Raw genomic sequence first — 18,226 nt, 5'->3', positions numbered from 1 at the left:
TCCCAAAAAAAAAAAAAAAATGTTGACACAGATCTTAATTTACTGATATGTGAAAACATCCCTAAAGTTCTAAAGGCGAGCTACAGAATCACATCAACCATCTAATATGTCTGTAGCCTAAACGTTAGTCGGCAGTTGATCTGCAAGCAGGATTAGGAAATATTTCATTCAGAGCCAGCATCTCCTCGCACCATGCAGGTACCTACACACTTGAGGCCACCGAGTTCACCTGTGCAGCCCTTGCTCCTCCAAGACCAACCAAGGCTCCCCACACCCACGGGCCTGAATCTGGAGGACAGCAGTCTGCCTGACAACAGTGACTCGGAGATCTCAACCTAAGGACAGAAGCAAGATTCATAAAATGAATAGGGGAAAGGAGTGGGTAACTAGCAAGTGCCCTCATCTGTCATCACGTCACTCATAGCAGACTTGGTCAAATGGTTGACCTGTGGGAGCTGTAGAAAATCTTTGACTCTGGGTATGAGTAATTCCCCTTCCGATCTTATAGTGTCCAAGGAAGAAGTTAGTAGCTCCAGGATCACTGAGACCAACCTGGGTGGCCTACAAGATTGTGCCGTGGCGACAGGCTGCATACTCAGCAGCAAGAAGACAGAGCACCAAAAAACACAGACTAGAATGGGGTCAGCCATCCAGGTGGCTGGTGGCTACTGCCTTTGTTGATGCAGATAAAGAACATTTTCATTCCTGCAGAGTTCTATGGGGCAGTGCTGCTCTAAAGGCTGACATTTCCATCCTCAGCACTTCCCCCTGCTATTATCTAGGTTCATTTTGCTGCTTCCATAAGACAAGGATGGAAAAGGATGCCTTAGAGCAGCGGTCAGCAAACTGTTTACATAAAGGGACAGATAGAAAACATCTGAGGCTCTGTGAGCCATCCAGTCTCTGTTACAATTACTCAACTCTTACATTGGAGGTGGGGTGAGAGCAGCAATAGACAGTAAATAAATAAATGAATGTGGTTGTGTTCCAATAAAATTTTATTAACAAAATATGACAGTGGGGGGCCACAGTTTGCCAAACCCTGCCTTGGAGGACATGCAGAGGCACCTTCAGAATTCAGTGAAAACCCGCTCCCATATTGCTAAGACTCATGAAGTATAATCTCTCACTTTCTTTCTCTTTCACCTGCCCAGGCCCTAAGTTAGGGTTCCCATCCATATAACAAAGACTCCTGGTCATGTGGCATTTGCTATCTCTGAGATTCCCTGACTACCCATGAAAGCCACAAAGAGATTGCTTCTTTTACACATCCTTCTGAAGCATATTATGGCCCCAGCAAGGCTAACTAAATCAAACTATGGTTTAAAAACAAAACCAACCACTGTGAAATACTTATTTTTGTTTTGTAGTATTAAGCATGATTAAACCAGTGCAGAAAAATACTAAGTACATTGGGTAAAAGATGAGCTAGCTGTTCTAGTATTTGCTTTTTGTAACCCAGTTAAGACCATAAGCATATACATCATCAACACTAACTCAACAATGTAGCTGCAGGATAACATGTGGATACCCTGTATGCTCTACTGGCCTCCAAAGGCATTCAGGGGATCATCAAAGATGTTGGACACCTCATGTTCCGATCTTGGTTCAGGTGCGGCCTGTGCAGATCGACTTTTTGGTTTGGTTGTCTTAGCCTGGATACCAGAGGAGAAGATGTCATCTTTAGAAAGAAAAAACAAAAACAGTTGCTGAAGAGGGGTGGGGAAAGGTACTTTTAAAACACATGCAAGCAAACCACCAAAGACCCAGCTGTGGTAACAGTATGGAGTACCCCAAAACACTAATCTAGAACTCAAGCCTCTTAGATTCTGGTCCTGTGTTTGTTACTCATTAAGTTTTATGATCACACACAGGTTTCTCTTGGAGCACAATTTCTTCAGCAACAAAAGTGTTTGTATGTGCATGTGCAGGACAGACAAAAGGGAAGGGTAACTTGATCTCCAAACCAGACCACGCCCCTACCATCGGGGACAATGGACTTATTTAGACATTCTTTTCACACCGGGTTTTAAAAGAGCAATAAAAATATGCAAAGGGAAATCCAACATAGGACCCACCTGTTTTCTTTCAGAATAAATGCACTGATTTGAGGCATCTCGATGTAAGACCGTAAGCCTCTGTCACTGCATTTGTTTAATGTTTCACTGACTCAAAAGCTTGTCTTACCTAATTATGGTATGTACCCAGTGATGTTACTGCTAGGGTTTTATCCAACCATGATTTTAGCATGTATACATAAAGTTAGGTGTACACAAATGGTAAAGACCACAGCATTATTTGTAATAAAGAAAACAGAAACAATCAGGATCTCAGTCAACAGGCTAATGGCTAAATACAAAGAAATTGTGCACACCACTGAAAACAAGGAAGGAGATCTCTATGTACTGACATGAAAAGACATTAAGTGGCTAAAAGAGCAGAAACACATTCTTACTTTTCAGAAATATATTCTTACTTTTAAAAATATATTCTTATATATATTTATAAATATTCTTTTTTAAAAGGTGGTTATATATTGATGTGTACACAAACCATATATTAATATCACTGTGTCTGAACAGATACACACCAAACTGTTATTATTACCTCCAGGGGTTATTCACTTCATACATTTTCTGAATTGCATGAATCTATTACAATAAGCATGTATGACTTTTCTATATTTAAAATAATGAATGAGTTATCTTCTGCCCTCCATGTGCTTGCTCGAGGCACAGAGCCAGTGTGACTCTCCAGCACCAGCTGTCTCCCAGTTAGCCTCAAGGTCTAGATTGATTGGGGTGTAGGAAATGTGTATGTGGCCTCAGCCCACGTGCTCTCTACCAACGCAGGACCGATCAAAAGTCCAATATTTAGGGTTCTCGCACAATTGCCTTGTCTACCAACAAAGCAGAAGTTGTGCCACATAAAGAAGACGATCTTGTTCCCAAACACCAAAGACCTCAGTGAGATGCAACGCCTGAGGTAGAGCCTACCCCTAGGTCTAGTCTTGCTCTCTTCTCGCACAGAACCATGGACACTCCCTCTCCATCTGGAGCTCTGACTCAACCAACCACATCACACCCAAGGCAGTCCCCTCAGCCTACTTTAGCACGTGAGGTCATTTCTGATCAAACCTCCTTTCATAACATCAGGGTGTGCCACAGACGACTGGTGAGGTGCACTGAGATCAAAGTTAAATTATACTTAAACGTCCAACTCTGGGTGCCTTCAAATTCTTTGATGACTAACATAGGAAAGAGTTACTTCACTAAAATAATTAGTCCATCTCTTACCTATCTTCAGCCTAACTCAGGATTACACTGAAGTGAACCTGCTGGGGTGCATTTTCCAGAAAAGGGCCAAGAAAAGGTGGCAGGAAAAATACCAAGTGACGGAAAGTTAAGGATTCTCTAGGTCAGACGTAGAAAACTAAACTTACCCATGTCATCATCAAATATAGACTTGGTTTCCACTTTCTTTTTGGACTTTTCTTTTGGTTTTACAGTTAAGTCAGCAAAGATATCAATGTTGTCATCAAATAAATTGGATTCCAATGTTTTCTCCTTCTCTCTGGTTTTCTGAGAGGGTTTAATTGCTTCCGTAGCAAATATATCATCCTTGTTAAGCCAAAAATACATACAATGTTAAATCAATTTTTCTTTTTAAACTCAAACATGTCAACAAGCTATGGAAATGCAAATGGCCAGGGTGTTGTGGAACAGTCTTGAGACTGCCCCCTCTGCCTGGGATGCACTAACCCAGATCTCTGCACAGCTTGGCCCACCCATCTCACCCCGGCTGAAACGCCGGCATTGCAGTGACACCTTCTCTACCAGTCCTGCCTAAAGGAGCACCTCCTACCCCTACCAACCACTCTGCCCCAGGTTATTTTCTTCATGACACTTAGTACTATTTGAAAACATCTTAATTTTCCATTGCCCTGTTTGTATTTGATTATCTTCCCAGAGAGCTCTGAGGAGCCTAGCACTTCTCTGAGTTCACCTCATACCTGCAGGCCCCAGGTGCTCAATAAACATCTGCTGAGCAAATGCCACTAAAAGTCTTATTGCCTGCACTAAACTGTCAGCTCCAGCCAGGGCCAATGTCCCCAGAACCACAGGTTAAACTCTCAAGCTGGACCGGTGGAGCTATATGCATGTCACCGAGTGGCATGCCCAGGAAGCTGATTATAATATTCTATAAAAATTAAAAAACTGTAAAAACTAGAGAAACCAAGACCTGCATCAACGGTTGTGGCCAGCCAAGAAATACATTCTACATGAAACAAAACAAAAAACCACTTCTGAAACAATGTTAGACTTATTAATAAAAGAGCTTAACTATAATTACTAAGCAGATGGCTATGGGGTATGCATGCAACAAGCTAAACATAATCTATGGCTCAAATAAGCCAATCAGATACCCTCCTTAACTTAGACACAAAAACGTTTTAAGTCCTATTACCTCAAAAATATCTTGTGTTGTTGATATGATATCCTGCTGACTACTGGATTTTGTCTCCTTTTTCTTGACTTTCTGATCTGTAAAGAGGTCATCCTCATCTTCCAGGAGAGGAAAGGGATTTGTTTTCTTTGCTGGTTTTGGTTTTGCAGACTGAAAGAGATCATCATCACTGCTGGCCTCGCCTAGAGCAGGAAACATGGGGCTTTTTGCTTTACTACCCACTGGCGGGTTGGCAGAATTCTCAGCTATCTTTGCCTTGGGTTTTGTTCTCTCCATGGACTGAGATCCAGTGCCCGTGGAAAAGATGTCCCCAGAATCAAAAAGGTCAGTCTCCCCTCTGGAATGACCCAGAGACTTTGCAAAGGGGCTTCTGTCCACTCCAGGCACAGGAACACCTTCCCAAGGTGCAGCGGCAGCTGCCAGGGCCTCCTCGGTGCTGTTTTCTCCGCTGGCTGCTCTGAGTTGTGGCCGATGACCATTTGCGGAAATGGCACCATCAGCCCACTGTGCAATGGGTCCTCTGGGGACACCCATGTCCTCAGCCTCGCTGGACTCCTGGGCAGCCAGCCGCCTAGCTGCACGGGTCTGCGGTCTACGCTTCCCTCTCATCTTGACACGGCTCTGCAATGGCAAAAAAACACACATTGATCTAATGATAAAATAAAGTGTTCAAAGCTACCATGGCAAAGAATCAGTGACTCAAAATACTGTAAGGTTATCTGGTTTACTTCAATGAAGATATTATCGAAGAACACAGAAGAGGTTATTTCTTAATGATTTCCAAGGAAGGTGTTTAATAATAGCTCCTAGTACTCCAAGACTAAGTCATTCTTAATCCTTTAGAGTTTTCCATTTTTTAATATTTTCAGGGCAGTTTCAGTTCAGTTTCATACAAAAAGCTTCATCTGTTGCTGGAAACCTGGAAAGTAGGCATGTTGGTTCTCTGTGTCTCACAACCCCTCCCTTGGCCCCTACTCTGCCTTCAATAGAAACGTGGGTATCTTTCAAAACAAGAAAGAATCGGGGAATTCTGGTACTAACCTTTGTTAGGGGGCTAGTCTAAATTCTGGCTCCAGGAGCAGGGAGAAATACAAGACAATAAAGACAGGTAATCTAAGGTGCTGTTTTCTTCAAGTCAATAAACATTAAATTCAAATGTTAAGTATTCCACATAAGAAATACAGTTTAGAAATCAGAACTTTTAATATAATCTCAAAACACAAATCACTTAGTAGCAATGATGCAGTGTTTATGATATTTTCCAAAATATACAATCAAGTAGAATTTTGAGAAGCTACAATCTACTTTGGGCAAAGTATGATTGTGTTGCCAACTTCAGGGGAATGTCACAATTTTAGTTGCCAATTTAAACCTAATAAAAAAAAAGCCAATGAAAACTGTCATAAAAGGAAGGCTGTTTTGTTTTGCACAATGAAACAGGTTTGGAAACATTTGAAATAAATCTATTTGCCAGGGTTAGGTCATTCCGTGTCCTGTCGCTTACTTGGAGATCAATTAAGGCTTTCCAGAGAAGGGAGACTGGAGAGAAACAAGAAACCCAACTAAAATGAAAGGAAAACTTCAAAGGGTTCACAGTTCATTGAGGAGAGCCCATGAAACAGTGTCGCTGCTGTGGGAACTTGTGCGGGGAGTGCAGGGCACAGTGACGGAAGTGGCGATGTGGAAGCGCAGCTGTGGATGGAGAGGAGCATTCCTGGTGAGGAGGCAGCAGAAGCCTTGGGAAGCAGCAGAACAGACCACGTGTGTTCAGGGAGTGGCACCTGGTATGCCTGGAGTCAGGCTGGAAAGTGTGCAGTGACTGGTGAGGAAGCTACACACATGGGCTGGCACCGATTGTAAAGGGGTTTCATACCAAACCTAGGAGCCTGAATGCTCTCCTCGGAGCAGTGAGGAAGCGCCAGCAGGAAGGGCATGATCTGCTCTGTGGTTAGAAGACCCCCAGGTGGCAGTGCTGGAAACCTGCAGGTGTCAGACACCAGCCAAAGTGGTGAGACACTACTGTGGCTACTGAGCAGAATGCAAATGTATCAAATACAGGCCATGGAAAAGCAGGTGCAGGATGAGAGGGGGTGGGGAGAATGGAGGGAGCGGCTGAAGGAAGGATGAGGCACCCCATTCAAAAGGAGAGTCAAAGACTGCTGTGTATGCAATTGATAAACTAGAAAGAAGCAGACTCATATTCTGGTTAAAAGAAGAGAGCAAGGAAGCAAAGATGGTTTCATCACCTTGTTTGCACTGTGTAAGGTGTCTGCCTGAGCTGGAAGATCAAAACTCACACCGGCCTCCCCACTCCTGGGAAGAACAGGCACACTTTCCAGACCGTGGCTCCTTCTGTGTTCAGATGAAGGAAAAGCCAATTCTGGCAAAACAGGCTTTACTTCAGAGATCTGGGGAGCCGCTGTGGGCAGCAAGGCCGCTGGGTTGATCGCTAAATTTGCCTAAAGAAGAAAAATGAAACTCTGTATTTGTTCTTCAACACAGCAGTCTATTATCTTTACTCTGACACATGACGAGACTCGGTGCACATAATGTATAATACGAGAGGAGAATAGAAACGTAGGAAAATCGCCTCATCTAGTCTCAGAATTAAAACAGAGGGTCTTACACCTATGCCCACCACTGGGCTCAAAGAATAGATGTTAAAGACGCAGTACACAAGAGACAACTAGGTGCAGGGGAGAGGAGGTGGGGGAAGAGATGAGAAGATGCTTGGCAGCAGCTGACAAAAGTAGGAAACCCAAAAAAGTTTATAGATGCCACAGGGCAGGCAATGAAGATTCCAGTGTTTTAATTACTTGTATTTTCCCGATCCGAGTGGATGGTTCTTTGGTTTTAAATGGAGCGAGACCTGATGATTCCTGTGTGAAATTACATCCAGTTAAAAATCCATTGGGGAAACAGAAAGACAAGTGTTTCTTATGCCTGTAAATAAATCTGTGATGGAGATGAACTGTCACTTTCTGTAGCTCTTTAATGGGAAAGGCATTCAAATCTCTCCTGGGGTCTGTCATTTCACTAGCACTACTTCATGTATGCCTCCTGCTCTGTCACATAAGTGGAAAACTTTCAGATCAGATATGGAGTCAAGGAACACAAGATGAGTAAGATTCCCAAGAATCACAGCTTATCAGAGCACCTAAAACTGACCAGCAGGCAAAATTACCATGTTGGTTATCAAATAGAAATTTCAAGGAGCACACAGAAATTCACCCATAGCCTAATGCACTGGTTCTAAAAGCAAAAGAGCTGAGCCCCAGGAAGGGTCAATGGTGATGTGCTGGTCCAAGAGCCTCAGGTTTACAGCTCAGGACACTAAGGCTTCACTGAGACACCTGGGACACCTGCACATGGAACTGGCACTTGCTCTCCAATCCTGGTCTGTTCCCAGGAGGAGCTCCACAGCATTCTGAGAAGACTGCTGCAGAGTAGGGCCCAACAGCAATGACCTCGGAAGAGGCAACACTGAGAGCAGCCAAGAAATCAGATGTAATTCATATTTATTTCTATTTTGATTCCATTCCAAGGAAATCCAGAGGGGGAAATAAATGCTTTAGTGGGAAGAAGATTCTTCATCCTACCTGAACTCTTACTTTAGAGTCAAATCTGGCATGGCATCAAAAAACACTAACTATTAAAATATAGATTCATGACACTCTGAAGTGTGGAGCGAGGAGAGGGGAGATGACTCGTGGGGAGTGTAGTGAAGACAAAGCGGTAACCCTGGTTGCTATTTCCTCCTTAATGCAGACAAGTCTGAATAACTGTGGGTCTGCATGATGGAATTTCTCTGTACTGGGATGCAAACAAGAGTTGAAAATCCTTAAAGAGCATTTCTAACCTGAGGTGTTTCCGGCTTCCATAGGCCTTTTTCTTTACTACCTTGAATGGATTCAGGATGTTTCTGGTTTTTGAAAGAGTCAACAGAGTGGTCTTTTTTCACTACTCTCTTTTTCTCTTGTACCTTCAAAAGAAAAAAAATACCAAAATCCATCAAATATCTTAGAAAATGTAAGGAAAAATCATAATGCAAAACACAATCCTGGCTTCTGAGTCTTAAAAATACTTTCTCAAATGAGTGCTGAACCAACTCAAACGTAGCATTTCAGAAACAGCATTCTGAAGACTGCGGCTGTCACAGGAGTTCTATGATAAAAAGAAAACAGAGTACTTACAAAAACCTATTGGGGCTGGGGGAGAAAATTACATAGGAAGGCTAAAACTCAGACTAAAAGCTTTGCACCTGAAAGGCATGAATATTTAGTCACCCCAGTGTATGCAATGGTCTTTCAATCAACCATTTAAACATCACACAGATGTATAGTACAGTCAGAGAGCCTGGATTGTTAATGTTTTAATGTTAGTATAGGGAACCTAAGACGGGGAACAACAGAAACTGAGCATTGCATCCTCCACACATGTCCCCCTCCACATGTTATTTGCCATTCATTTAGTAGGAAGCACCACGACTATCCTAGGATTTTCCTTAATCACCTAACTGGACGTTAGTTTCCTTTCCTGCAATTTTTCCCATACAACCTGGTATTGAGAACAAAAGGCTGGTACCAAAGGCTGGGACTTGGCAGAGCTGAAAAGATCATCATCTTCATCATCCCCGAATAGGCTCCCAACACTTGGCTCTAACAGCTAGAATAAACAAGACTCAAGTTCAATATCCAAAAGCAAAACAATTTACAAAGAGAACTAGGTGAGCTGCTGAGACGGTACCCAATACAATAACAAAGCCATAATGTGGGGAACCATTTGGAACTGACCTTGGGTTTTTTGGTGCCAGCGAAAAGGTCAACATCTGGGTCATTGTCCTTTTGGAGCTTGTGGCTGAAAAGGAGTTCTTCATCCTGGAAGACACCTGTGCTCTTGGGGCGGGTATCAGGATCGCGGCCCTGGGAATAGGAAGGAAGGTCACGTGTGATTAGAGCTGTAAGAACTTATCTCAAGGAAGTTACACATGTAAAGATGGACACAACAAAGATGTCCTCTGCAGCTGTATTATATTAGCAAAAGGCTGGCCACAGCCTAAAAGCCACTCAGTAGGGGCATGAAACATTAACAAAATGGAATACTATGGCGCTTCCAAAAATAGCAGAAAATATATTTATAAATACAAAATTATATATACATACACAAAGCAATCCGTTAGTTCCATAAAGAGAAACATTTTGACGATAAGAAACACAACTGAATGAATTCTCTCCATCTCATTCCCAAAGGGAAGAAGAGACAGCAGCTGACTCACGCACAAACTACACAGAGTGGTCAAGTATGTATCCCTCACCTGTAAGCACTGCAGACCAAAGACCTGGTACAGGTGCAACCGCAAGCCTTCCCATGCCCATCCATCTCTTCTGCCCTACTTTCAGACTCCAAGTGAGTTCCTTTTTGTTTACTACATATCTAACATTTAAAAGTTACCATCAACATTATTGGTTTGATAATATAATGCTCTAGACTTGACATTCTTTATCCCTATTTCTTTAGTATCACAGCCACAGATTAAAACTTAACAAAAAGGCCAGGTGTGGCAGCTCATGCCTGTAATCCCAGCACTTTGGGAGGCCGAGGTGGGCAGATTACCAGAGACCAGGAGTTCGAGACCAGCCTGGCCAATGTGGTGAAACCCCACCTCTACTAAAAATACAAAGATTAGCCAGGCATGGTGGTGCGTGCCTGTAGTCCCAGCTACTCGGGAGGCTGAGACAGGAGAATCCTTGAACCTGGGAGGCGGAGGCTGCAGTGAGCCAAGATCACGCCATTGCACTACAGCCTGAGCAACACAGTAGGACTCCATCTCAAAAAAACAAACCAAAAAAACCCAACTAACCAAAAACTTACTTCTAACAAAATAAATCACATTAGCAATAATTATTATTGTCATATATAAAAATGAGTTTAACACAGCAAGTAAGGTTAAACGTTTCACAACCATGGACAAACATTACAAAACCATACACAGTAAGAGACTGGGAGAATATATATCGAATTAATCATATTCACTGTGTGCAGCTCTCATTTACAAATAGGCTTATAGTATTAGAATAACAAAAAAATTCATAAAACATTTTTTGTAGAAATAAACATAGACTATTTCTTCGGTTAGATCTATAAAAAGGATTGGCAATCTATGACCTGCCAACCTCGTTTGCATAACATCACCAATGAGATTAAATTCATCTAACATAAAATCTACCCATCTACAGTATACGATGTAATGATTTTTTGGTATATTCAGATTTGTGTAACCACTACCACAATCTAAGTTTAGAACATTCTCATCACCTCCAAAAGAAACCCCAAACGATTAGCAGTAATTATCCATTCCTGCTCACTGCCACTCCCAGCCCCCAGCACCTACTAATCTACTTTCTGTCTCCATCGACATGCCTATTCTGGACATTTCATATAAATGGAATCACATAATATGTGGTCCTTCATGACTGGTTTATTTTATTTAGAAAGTTTTCAAGGTTCATCCATGTGGCAGCATGTATCAGTACTTTGCCTTTTTTATTACCAAATAATATTCCATTGTATGGATATACTATATTATGTTTAGCCACTGTTTCCATCTTAAGGCTATTATGAATAACACTGCTGGGAACAATCACATTCAAGTTTTGTGTGAACATATGTTTTTATTTCTCTTGGGTATGTACCCAGGAATAAAATTCCTGGATTGTGTGGTAGCTCTATGTTAAAAGAATTTGAAGAACAGCAAACTGTTTTCCAAAGGGGTTGTACTGTTCCACATTTGCAGTAGTAAGGAGAATTTCCGTTTCTCCACATTCTTACCAACACTCGTTACTTCCCTTTTTTGTTTATTACGGTCCTCTTCTCGGGTATGAAGTGGTATGTCATTGTGGTTTTGGCTTCCCTGACACTGAGCATCCTTCCATATGCTTTTTGGCCATTTGTCTATCTTCTTTAGTAAAATCTCTATTCAGGTGTCTGTCCTATCTATTTTTTTTCAGGCTAGAGTACAGTGGTGTGATCACAGCCCACTGCAGCCTTGAATTCCTGGGCTCCAAGGACTCTTCTGCCTCAACTTCCCAAGGGGATAGAAGTATAGGAGCACACAAACAGGCCTGGCTAATTTTTAAAATTTTTTGTAGAGACAGGATCTTGCTATGTTGCCCAGGCTGGTCTTGAACTCCCAGCCTAAAGCCATCCTCCCGCCCTGGTCTCCCAAAGTGCTGGGATTACAGACATGAGCCACAATGCCTGGCCTATCCCTTCTGCCCTATCCCTTCTTTCATCTGGGCTATTTGTCTTTTTATTTTTATTTTTATTTTTTTTTTGAGACGGAGTCTCGCTCTTTCGCCCAGGCTGGAGTGCAGTGGCTGGATCTCAGCTCACTGCAAGCCCCGCCTCCCAGGTTTACGCCATTCTCCTGCCTCAGCCTCCCGTGTAGCTGGGACTATAGGCGCCCGCCACCTCTCCTGGCTTTTTTTTCTAGTTTTTTTTTTTTGTATTTTTTAGTAGAGACAGGGTTTCACCGTGTTAGCCAGGATGGTCTCGATCTCCTGACCTTGTGATCCACCCGTCTCGGCCTCCCAAAGTGCTGGGATTATAGGCTTGAGCCACCACGCCCGGCCTATTTGTCTTTTTAATATTGACTTATACGTCTTTTACATATTCTGGATCTAAGTCCTTTATCAAATACACGATTTGCAAATCTTTTCTCCCATTTTGTGGGTGGTCGTTTGACTTTCCGGATGGTGCCCTTTGAAGCACAATGTTTTTCATTTAAATAAAGTCCAAGGTAGCTATTTTTGTCACTTGTGCTTTTGGTGTCTTATCTAAGAAGGCTTCGCCTAATCCAAGGTCATGATAATTTATTCACATACTCTCTAGATTCTCGGAGTTGTACAGTTTTAGTTCTTACATTTGGATCTTACATTGGATCTGAGTTTATTTATTAATGGGTCCAACTTCATTCCTTTGCATGTAGATAATCAGCATTCTGGCACATCTGCTGAAGACTATTCTCTCCCCACTGAAATATCTTGGTACCTTAAGCAACTGACTGTAAATGTGAGGGTTTATTTTTAGACTCTCAATTCTACTTCACGGATCTACACATTTTAACCTTATGCCAATACCACCCTGTCTTAAAGTAAGTTTCAAAATCAGGAAGTGTGAGTCTTCTAACTTTGTTCTCCCAAGACTGTTGGCTATTCTTGGTCTCTTACACTTCTGTAAAAATTCTAGGATCAGCTTGTCCATTTCTGCAAAAAGCTAGCTGGAATTTTGATAGAGATTACAATAAATCAATCTGGGAAGGAAGTATTGCCACGTTACCAATATTAAGGTTTCTGGTCCATAAACATGAGATATCTTTCCATCTATTTTAGGTTTTTAATTTCTTTCAATGTTTTGTAGATTTTAGTTTACAAGTCTTGTACTTCTTTTGTTAAATCTACTCCTAAGTATTTTACCCTTCTTGGTATTACTATAAAAGAAACTGATTTCTTAATTTCATTCGTAAGCTAGTAATTGCTCATGAAAGTTACTACTAGTAAGCTGGGTGTGGTGGCTCATGCCTGTAATCCCAGCACTTCCGGAGGCTGAGGTAGGTGGATCACCTGAGGTCAGGAGTTCGAGATCGGCCTGGCCAACATGGTGAAACCTCATCTCTACTAAAAATACAAAAATTAGCTGGACATGGTGGTGGGTGCCTATAACCCCAGCTACTCGGGAGGCTGAGGCAGGAGAATCGCTTGAACCCAGGAGGCAAAGGTTGCAGTGAGCCGAGATTGTGCCATTGCAATCCAGCCTGGGGGACAAGAGTGAAACTCTGTCATAAAAAAAAAGAAAGTCACTAGTAGTAACTTTCATAAGCTAGTAACTGTTCATTACTAGTTTACAGAACAACTGATTTTCACATATTGATCTTACTACATCCTTCAATCTTAATGAATATAATTATTTCCAATGGATGTTTTTGTAGATTCCTTAAGACTTTCTATATAAAAGATCATGCCATCTGCAAATAGTTTGCTCACTTCACTTTTTCCTTTCCAATCTGAATGCCTTTTATTTCATTTTCTCACCTACATGCCCTGCTTAGAGTCCCCAGTACAAGGTTGATTAGAATTACCAAGGGTGGACATCACTGTGTTGTTCATGATCTTAGGGTTGAAACACAAGCAGTCTTTCACCATTAAGTATGATGTCAGCTGTGGGACTTCGTAGATGTCCTTTATCAAGTCCATTAAGCTCCCTCCTATGCCTAACTAATTGAGTGCTTTATCATGAAAAGGTCTGGATTTTATTAAATGCTTTTTCTGCATCTGTTGAGATGATCATGTGCCTTTTAATTCTGTATTTTATTGATACAGTGTATTATATCAATTGATTTGAGATGTTCAACCAACCTTGCATTCCAGGAATAAATCTCACTTCTCATAATGTGCAATCCTTTTTATATTTTGCTAAACTGGGTTTAGTAGTATTTTTTGTTGAAGATTTTGGCCTCTACATTCATAAAGGATATCCATAGCTTTCTGGTGATGTCTCTGTCTAGTTTTAATATCAACAGTCATACTTAACCTTACAGAATGACCACCACCTGTTTTTTTTTTTTTTTTTTTGAGATGGAGTCTCATTATGTCACTAGGCTGGAGTGCAGTGGCGCGATCTTGGCTCACTACAACCTCCAACTTCCTGGTTCAAGCAATTCTCCTGCCTCAGCCTCCCGAGTAGCTGGGATTACAGGCACGTGTCACCATGCCAAACTATTTTCTGTGTTTTTAGCAGAAACAGGGTTTCATTATGTTGGCCAGGATGGTCTCGATCTCTTGACCTTGTCATCCGCCCGCCTCAGCCTCCTAAAGTGCTAGGATTACAGATATGAGCCACCATGCCCAGCTGACCATCACCTATTTTTATTAATAAAACTTATTGGAACACAGGCATGCCCACTCATCTTCATGCTTCCTAGGGCTGTTTTCATGCTGCCAATGGCAGAGCTAGGCAGTTACGAAAGAGCCTAAATAGCCTGCAAAAGCTAAAATAGTCATTATATGGTCCTTTATAGAAAAAGTTTGCTGACACCTAAATCAGTATGAAAGGTTCATCTACAACACTTTTTCTTAAACTGAATGTTAGAAATACTTAACTGTTCAGCTCCAGCCTAACTTCCCTTTCCTGTTGCTTACATCCCACAACTGGCCAAGAGGCAAAGCTTTGCTAGAAGGAACAAGGTCTGTAAATCCCAGAAGAGGTGGGTGAAATTCTAATCCCCTATCCTAACACTGCTACCTGAGGTAAGAGTTCCTGATTAAGATTCCCAAATATCTAAATTACTGCAGAGAATCATTAACACGCTACACTGAAGGTTAAGATTCCTTCAGAAACTCAAATGACAGAACGACAACCATGAGATGAGAGTCTTTTATCTCATCTAGAGACGTGAACTGCTATTGCTTTTTGCTTACCTTTCCTACTTCTTTCTGTGGAGCCTGGATAGTGTTTTGATCTTCCATTTTATCCTCTTCCTCATCAAACAAGCTAAGAACAGTTTTGGTTCTAGCCTTGGTTCCTTTGTCCAATGGGGATGATGAAGAAAATAAATCAGAATGCTTGACTACTTCCTGAGCAGATCTAGTCAAAAGTCCTTCCTGAAAAGGAAAATAATAGGGGGGAAAAATAAGTAACACCTGGAAATATAAATCCTATCATGGAGCGTGCCAAGCTCCTCATTAATTCACTAACTGCCACATTTGTATGACTCAGGGCACAGTGAATCACATCTGCTCCCAACTCTTGATTGGCTGCTCCAAGAGATGGTCTCGTACAATCATCCATAGCCAAAGATAATTTTCCCAAGCAGTTTAAGACCATGGGTCCCTCTCTCCTACCCAGTGATAGGACAGATATGATCCTGATGCACACTGGTTGATCATGAACTAGGAAGAACTTCTAAGTGACAAAGACAACACAAGTGCGAATCATTGGGAGTGGACCATGAATTCACAGCATTTAACTAATACATAAGCCCCAAGGGGAAATCTAATCGGGAAAATCCGACCCTCAAATTGTAGAAGGCTTACACTGTACAGACAATTGAAGAAGAATCTCTCAAATAATTCTAAAATGTAGCATTTATTCATTCAACAAGTAGCACATTTCAAGTAAGATACCATTGATTATGAGGTATATCCTGATTTCAGAGTACTCAAACTATTAAAAAAAACGCTTCTTTAAATAAATACATAATTTATAATATAGTGCCTACTGTGTGCAAGGTAATATGCCAAGTACTACAGATACAATGGTGAGCAGAACAAACCGGGCCTAGTCCGCAAGGGGCTTACACTCAGTGAGGGAGAGGGCAGTATAGCAACCAGTCAGAGTCAAGTGTGGACTGGGACTGGAAGAGGACAGGAGTCCACACACAGCCACTGGGAAGAGAATGTCACACAGGAATACAGGTACAAATGAAATGCTTGTATCACTGTAGCTCCAAGGAGCCTCAGCAGTAAATACAAATGCAACGCTCTTCACACAGGCCCTGGGAGATTTTAGACCTAAGCAGCTGGACACAGTGTATAAGAACAGTTAAGAGAAAGAAAAAAGGCACATAGAGGCTGAAGGCAACCACAAGGCTGAATGCCCAGGTGTGGTCAACAGCACTACCCACGGGCCTCCTGCAAGAGACGGCAGACAGTCCAGGACATGAAAGCTAGTGTTTTAGAAAGAGTAGACATTTCACTCTACTCTATAATTCCTTGCCAATATCATCTAAAAGTAAAAGGATGCTAAACTAAGATCTCCTTAAAACTGACATTTAAATTCAAGTACAGCTGGGGACCAAAGGAGGACCAAGGGTAACAGGAACACTGCACAGAAGAGAACAAGTCAGAAAGCAAAGATGCCATGACATGACAGTAACCATAGAGACATGAGCAGGCACACTGCAGTGCGCACGTATCTTGGAGAACGGCCGGGAGGAAAGGCCCTGCAGAGACTTCCTGCACTGTGGGGAGAGACCGCTTGTCTGTGTTTTCAAATCTGTCTACAAATGGGCCATTTGTTTTCTGTGGTCAAAAAACTTAAGGGGTTTTGTGTGTTTAAAACAACATACGAGAGACAAATGCATTCAAGTATACAAGAGAAAAAAGTCCACCTTTTCTGACTCAGCCACATCAGTTCTCCCAAATTCTGACGACTCCTTGGCACTCTCAACCTTCTTATCCATAGGCTTTACTCCAAGTGGTGCCTCCTTCTCTTCTTCGTCGCTGAACAGCAAAGGTGGTGCCTCAGAGACAGTCTCTTTTTTCTACCAAGAGAAGAGTACATGACATCCACAACAATAAAAAAGTGTGTCTGACCAGCATGGCCATATACAGAACAAGCCCAAACCATCCTCTTAGGGCTTCAGCTAAATGTGATGAAGGAAGAGAGGACAGGATAGGGAAGATGGCACCAAAAGGGAGAAGCAACAAACATCATCACCTGGGACTTGGGGATAGGGCACTTCACACCATCGCATCACCTGTATCTGTCTACTCGTGTCTGTCAACCCCCATGCCTCCCTCACTCAGATCCTTACCTCTGCTACCAGACGATTATGAGTCTCTCTCTCTCTGCCTCACTCCTCTTATATTTCAACTAGAAGACATCACCCAGAGTTGTCTTGCTAAAACAAGACACCTGCTGGATCATGCCCTCTCCCAACCCAAACCTGCACTCCTTGCATGAAGCAAATGACACTCAGCAGACACCCCATTCTATCCCTCTACTCACGTGCATCTCCTCATTCTTTACTGTTCCTTAAAGTCACTGCAAACTTTCAAACTCCCATGTCATGCTGCCCTCGATGTCTGTAGAAGCAAATCCTCCTCATCCTTCCAGCAAGGCCCCCACTCAGATGTCACCCATGGTCTCTGTTCTCTTAAGTGTCAGTTGCTTTGTTGAATAAGCATAATATTTATCTCTCTACGTGACTCTTCCTTGACTTTCTTCCTAATTATACAACAGCTAGCACACATCTGTTTGTCCGTTCATCTGAAAGGACTGTACACTATAATTCCATGGCCTGTCCCAGCGTTTTATACCAACTCAGTGTTCAATACAAGCCTGCAAGCACTTTAGCCCATTTCTCATCTCTTCCTTATCAGAGAGGCAGGGATTTGGGGACTAGGAAACTGAGGTTTGTGACTTACCTGGAATTCATGGCATCTTTGGGGCAAGTGACTTATCAACAAGTTCTTGAGAAAAAACTAAAGCTCTATTATAGCATAGTACAGATACAAATCATACCATATGACACGAGGAAGTGTGCTTTGAGGCAATGCCTAAATCAAGTTAGGAAGGCAGATTTGGGAAACTAAGGAAGGACATTGCTAACCATGATTTTAAAATGTGATGAATGAAGAAAGAAGAGAGCAAGGGAATTTTTAGTTAGGAAGAGATAAGTAAAGTGCAAAACCATTGAACTTGACATAAAAGAACACTGGAAGCTCATGAAGAATTTCAGAAGAGATAAGGCAACAGTGAAGTGATTAAAGGAAAACGCTTTTGTGGAACATCCTGGACTCACTGAAAACTACATAAAAATTCAATGCAGGCCAGGCACAGTGGCTCACGCCTGTAATCCAAGCACTTTGGGAGGCCGAGGTGGGCAGATCACGAGGTCAGGAGATCGAGGCCATCTTGGCTAACATGGTGAAACCCCGTCTCTACTAAAGAAATACAAAAAATTAGCCGGGCGTGGTAC

The 18,226-nt window shown here is 42.1% G+C and overlaps 1 protein-coding gene and 1 pseudogene across 2 annotated transcripts in view; one reads left to right on the top strand and one right to left on the bottom strand.

The window, feature by feature from the left end:
* The window catches only part of LOC105517731, a 731,019-nt pseudogene that overhangs the window by 98,616 nt on the left and 614,177 nt on the right, over positions 1-18,226 (top strand). The gene's annotated exons all lie outside the window — the stretch shown is intronic.
* Positions 976-18,226, bottom strand: part of LOC105517729 (WASH complex subunit FAM21B-like) — a 39,105-nt gene continuing 21,854 nt past the window's right edge. Inside the window, exons 9-18 of the mRNA XM_011950390.1 lie at positions 16,634-16,786; positions 14,943-15,125; positions 9,261-9,389; positions 9,052-9,132; positions 8,327-8,449; positions 7,284-7,346; positions 6,714-6,926; positions 4,468-5,088; positions 3,443-3,620; positions 976-1,681 (exon numbers count right to left, since the gene is read on the bottom strand). Coding sequence (XP_011805780.1) covers positions 1,542-1,681; positions 3,443-3,620; positions 4,468-5,088; positions 6,714-6,926; positions 7,284-7,346; positions 8,327-8,449; positions 9,052-9,132; positions 9,261-9,389; positions 14,943-15,125; positions 16,634-16,786 — 1,884 coding nt within the window. The 3' untranslated portion in view covers positions 976-1,541. The remainder of the gene's footprint in view (positions 1,682-3,442; positions 3,621-4,467; positions 5,089-6,713; positions 6,927-7,283; positions 7,347-8,326; positions 8,450-9,051; positions 9,133-9,260; positions 9,390-14,942; positions 15,126-16,633; positions 16,787-18,226) is intronic.

This window comes from Colobus angolensis, unplaced genomic scaffold (assembly GCF_000951035.1).
Source record: "Colobus angolensis palliatus isolate OR3802 unplaced genomic scaffold, Cang.pa_1.0 Scaffold306, whole genome shotgun sequence".
Taxonomy (NCBI): Eukaryota; Metazoa; Chordata; class Mammalia; order Primates; family Cercopithecidae; genus Colobus; species Colobus angolensis.
Note: the sequence above shows the minus strand (reverse complement) of the source record. Positions and strands in the feature narration are given on the sequence as shown.